Source organism: Fusarium subglutinans, assembly GCF_013396075.1.
Source record: "Fusarium subglutinans strain NRRL 66333 chromosome Unknown NRRL66333_c0000106, whole genome shotgun sequence".
Lineage (NCBI taxonomy): Eukaryota > Fungi > Ascomycota > Sordariomycetes > Hypocreales > Nectriaceae > Fusarium > Fusarium subglutinans.
Genome location: NW_023502169.1, coordinates 153,974 through 158,741, shown reverse-complemented (window position 1 = coordinate 158,741; position 4,768 = coordinate 153,974). Strand labels below are relative to the sequence as shown.

General features: G+C 50.1%; 2 protein-coding genes across 2 annotated transcripts; one reads left to right on the top strand and one right to left on the bottom strand.

Annotated features, from left to right (window-relative positions):
- Nucleotides 1–2,288: 2,288 nt before the first annotated feature.
- FSUBG_8003 (uncharacterized protein) lies at nucleotides 2,289–3,023 on the top strand (the record flags this gene model as incomplete). The annotated part of the gene is made up of 1 exon (XM_036686368.1): nucleotides 2,289–3,023. The coding sequence occupies one exon, from the start codon at nucleotides 2,289–2,291 to the stop codon at nucleotides 3,021–3,023; it is 735 nt and encodes a 244-aa protein (XP_036536525.1).
- A 469-nt stretch (nucleotides 3,024–3,492) lies between these two features.
- On the bottom strand, nucleotides 3,493–4,768 carry FSUBG_8002 (uncharacterized protein; the record flags this gene model as incomplete). The annotated part of the gene is made up of 3 exons (XM_036686367.1): nucleotides 3,493–3,706; nucleotides 3,752–3,960; nucleotides 4,007–4,768. The coding sequence occupies 3 exons, from the start codon at nucleotides 4,766–4,768 to the stop codon at nucleotides 3,493–3,495; spliced, it is 1,185 nt and encodes a 394-aa protein (XP_036536524.1).

The following is a 4,768-nucleotide window of genomic DNA, read 5'->3' as shown; positions in this document are numbered from 1 at the left end:
GATGGTGATTTCGTCCAGGATGGGAGATTGTTGGGAAGAGACTGATCTTTCTTAGTGAAAAGGAGAAGAGTCGCAATGGTATATAGAATCAAAATCAGATTATGGGGTAATGAAGAGGAGAGACAACAAGTCAATGCAGATGCAGGGACAGGGACGGACTTATATCAGGCCATAGCTCCCCTAATATATATAAATTGCAAGCCAATACGGAGACATAAGCTCAAAAGCCAAGCCTGGTCCCCCAGATTGGCACGGAACAGGGGCGCCACCCTTTGACCCGGCCCCATGTTGCATCTTTGGTTCACGTTGCTTTTGCTTTTGTTTCCCCAGGTCCTGTATGGCCTGTCGATTCAGTCGCAGATCTCCACCACTAGGAGACGAGGAACATCAACGGCATCTGAGCGTCAGGAAGATCAGCCCGCCTGTCCGTCGAGAAGCACAAGTCTTGGGTCTGGCTGGCATTGGCGCCGTGTCATCCGAGTCGAGGCATGTTTTCGATTCATCAAAGGCAACAGCAGGATTGGAGAAGGAGGTCTAACTCTCCGATTCGACGAGCTTTGTCTCAGTCTAACCTCTCGCAGCCTAAAGGAGTGTACAGTAGCATCCTACCCCAGCTTGGCGTTGCGCGTTTGCGTTGCGGGAGAGGAATTTAGATTGGCAGCGCTAAGGCCTTGAGTTGGAGTTCAAGATGCTCTACTAACCTCAGATGCCACCATCTCCACACGATCCCTTCGCCCGGCTGAGGGAGACAGGGACTAGGGAGGGAGCAGCCTCACCGTTGATGCATTTGTGCGGGGGGGGGTTCTTTTTGGGGGAGAGTGAATGTTCTACGCGTATCAATTGCTAGTTGAGGATAGTCTAGTTAGATCGAGAGGCAAGATTGACTTTTGGGTTATTCCCCGGCCAGACGAGTTGCTGTGAGGGGAAGATATAGTGGCTTGTACAGGATATAGGAGGACAGCACAACAAAGATCACTTACAAAAGTTGAGTCTGGGGAAAGGATCGAAATTACCAACAAATGTGTACATATATTATGGATACGTAACAGAGATCACCGGGGCCCCGGACTGGTACTACCTCCGTGCATCTTAGAGTTGGGTTCGTGTTGGTGGTCCCAGAAGCAGAACTTCGGATCCGCTGCCAGATGAGTGGATATCACTGTAGGACGGGATGTATGTACATATGATGAGATTTACGGGGGAGGCCTATAAGGTTGCTGTAGTGGTGTAGGGGCAACGTGGCAGGGTACGTATAAGTCAGTGTCTGTCTGGGACAGGAAGCTTTTGTTGATGGGTCGATTATGATGCGTTCCAGTTTAGTTGGGCTGACACTGACAGAGAGAGGAGACAAGACCGGCTGCTGGGAGTGTTTGATCTCTGTATGGCTGCATATACAGTTAGTTTAGCAGTTACATGTTGTAACGTTCGTTGACTGACTCGAGAAATGTAACCCTCTTCTCCAATTCAGCGCTTCATACTGTACAGATGCTGTATGTCTACCAACAATCAATCGACGAGCATCTCCTCAGTCAAAGCACAATTCAGCTTTGACTGTCACCTGATTCCACTCTCAATACAAAAGTCCATCGATCGTCACGTCCAAGCCCAAGAACGAACGTCCAGAGTCTGAACAACTCCCTTTTCCCCATTGCCCCAGATTCTGATCCCTTCAACCCTAGAACCCCCCTGCAACGCCCTGAGATGAGGGGAAACAATGGTTGACTGCGGCTCCGTGGTTTAGTCTCACGCTAAATCGCGGTTCCGCCTCTTAGTGAGCTCGCTAAAAATACGGTACTTGCAGTGCTGTATCTTATTTCCGGGGTTTTCGGAAGAACAAAAGACCGTCCGAGACTTACAGTCTTATTGGTCGGTGAATAACATCCAACTCACGCCGTCATTGATGGTATTTGGCTCGATCATGATGATTTACCCATTCAATCGCCGTTTTATAACCTCATCGTGATTGTGAGACTCAATGGCTTTGTCTCCTCGTAAAAGGGCTCATCATTATCGATAAAAGATCCATCATGGCTTGCTCTGGTGCCTGACGTCTTGCTGTTTGTGGTACTGACTTACACGTCTATGTTGTCATCATGAGTAGCCCATCCGTCATGACTGTATCAACGACGTCACGACAGAGACAGTAGAAAACAAACAGAAGAGAGAAATCCATTCTCTTCACCAAACATTGTCCAATTGACCTCATCTGACCTCTCAATATTGATTGCTCTACAACACACCAATTCTAAACACTCTAACATCATTCACTTCTTAATAACACCATCAAAATGAAGGCAGTTTTCGGTGCTGGCCAACAAGGTTCCGCTGCAGTTCCCATCATTTCAGGTGTAGCAGCTCTCGGCGCAGGCGTCTACTATCTAGGCAGATCCAAGCCCGAAACCACACCTGAGCAAGATCGCAGGGGTCGCGCGGAGGCCAAAAAGGCCGAAGGGCTCAGCGGCGCCGGCATTGGAGGAAATGCCGTCACGGGCGGCCACGAGCTTAGCCACGTCAACTCGAACCGCAAAGAGGGCACCACAGCACCTCCCGAGAAGCTTCCCAGCGGTGGAGTAGGCGGCGGCGTTGGCGCTGGCGGCTCCAACGTTCGAACTTCAGTTGAGATGTCTGCCAAGGACCAGCCCGGTACATCGAGCACTTCTCATGGCAGCGGAATGCTGCAGGGCTTGTTTGGCACTGGAGGATCAAAAGCTGGGGACGGGTCTGGAAAGGAGACCAAGGATACGAGAGTGGCTAGCAACTACGATGGCACGCCAACCAAGAGAGACGCGACGAAGCACGACCAACACCAGCCTCGAGTGGACAAATCAGGTGGTGGCGACGACAGCAATAGCAAGGGTAGCAGCAGCAATAGCAATGGCCAGTCAGCCCGGCAGTCACTCCAGGGCGCTTTTGGGCAGGGAGGAGGTAATGTCGCTGAGCGAGGTGATCAGAGCCAAGGGTTCCGTGACACCCGAGTTGCGAGCAATCACACCGAGACGCCGACCAAGAAGCATGCCAATTAGGATGAGATTCTCAAGTAATCATAGCAGGAGTTTCTTGAAAAAAGGAAACGAGCAAGTTTTGCCGAGTTGCCTCGTCGACATAATCTCCTGAAAGTCAAGGATGTCAAATCTAGAATCCTCTCGTGAAACAAGCACGTTTAGTGAGACCTAGCAACGCCATGATATTGTGCCTAGCAACATAATCCAATCTCCCGTGAGCGCACGGTTGAGTTGTTGAGCTGAAGTGACCTGCATCACATAGCCAAGCCTCTCCCCATAATCTTCCCAAGATCCATGTCCCAAGGAGATCAACAAAACGTTACTAGATCTGATCTGATCTCATGTGAAAATGGAGAAAGAGAAAAAAGGAGCAACTGCAACTTGCGTGGCCAATAGAAGAGTGTCACCGCCACGCCCTCCGTGTCTCCGGATCTACCCCAGATTGCAAGTCCCGTTTCCCCAGACCATCCACCATCCACCATCTGCCGTGTCAAACACCTCCAGCCTGAGTGCTCTGTTTGGAGAACCACCATTTCCCCGGGAACTTTTGCTCAATGCTTGGTGGGTACGTCCAGAAGATGAGGAACGCAATGACTTTGTTGAGGATTCGAATTGGTCTTGGTTGATTTGGCATGTAGCGGCGCCAGAGCTTATATTCGGAGACAAGGAGAGTGTTTCCAAGGACGTTGATGAAACGAAATAACCTGCTTTGTTAGTGTAGTTCCTTAGCTGTAGACTTGTAGACTTACATGTTGCAAGCAATGAAAAAGACTGTTGCAATGTCTGCTGCTCGGACTCCCTCAACTCCTTTCCCCATGGTCCTAACAACACCTGTAAGGGGCGGAATCCAAAGCCCAAAAATACCCATTTCAAGGAGTAAAGACCAGTGATAAGTCCTCAACTCTGCGCCCCTTACCATACTCAAGTAGAACACCCAACACGCCATGAGAAAGTTGACCTACGCCCGTCAGCACAACACTCTGTTCTCACATTCACTCACTTACCACGGTAGGTCCAAGAACCAGCTTCTCCTTTTTGTAATACTTCCAACACAACGACGCTGCTGCTACGGTAATCGTACTCTGCGCGCAACCGACCAGAAAGTAGTACAGCAGTATCATCCGATATCGCCTATAGCACACCCGATGGAACTCATACTCTTTCCACGCCGCATCCGACGTAACAGGGAATCCACAGTATCGACATATACAAACCGCCGCAGACGTTTCGAGGGTATACATACGGCCCACGACGAAACCTCCTCGTGAAGAAACACAGTCGAGACACTCGTTGGCCAGAGGGTATCTCGCGTCAGACTCATCGGCGTGGATGAGATGATCCCTCGTCGCGTCGTAGCGAAGACAGCGAAAGCATGTTGAGAGGAGTTCGAATTTTATGCGAGGGAAGACGTCGCGGATGAAAGGCTTGTTGATTGTATAGCGGAGGAGACGACATGTCCGTCGCAGAGACTCGACCTCGCCGAATGTGAGATGCTGTAGGATCATAAGTTGGATTTCTGCTGGGAGCCGAAGAAGTTCATTTTTGATATTGACCGTTTTCAAGCTGTTGTCGTCCTTCGCTTGTTTGTGGATGAGTTGCGACGCTGCCTTGTTCTGAATATCTTCCTCGTCACCACTTGCTGGGGCTGCCTTCGTGTTGTTATCATCACTAATGCGTACAGCCTCACGGCAAAACTGCTGTCGCAAATGATCGAGCGCTCTCACAGAAATCATATCAACCCAAGTCTCCGCATCGCTAGTTCCCAT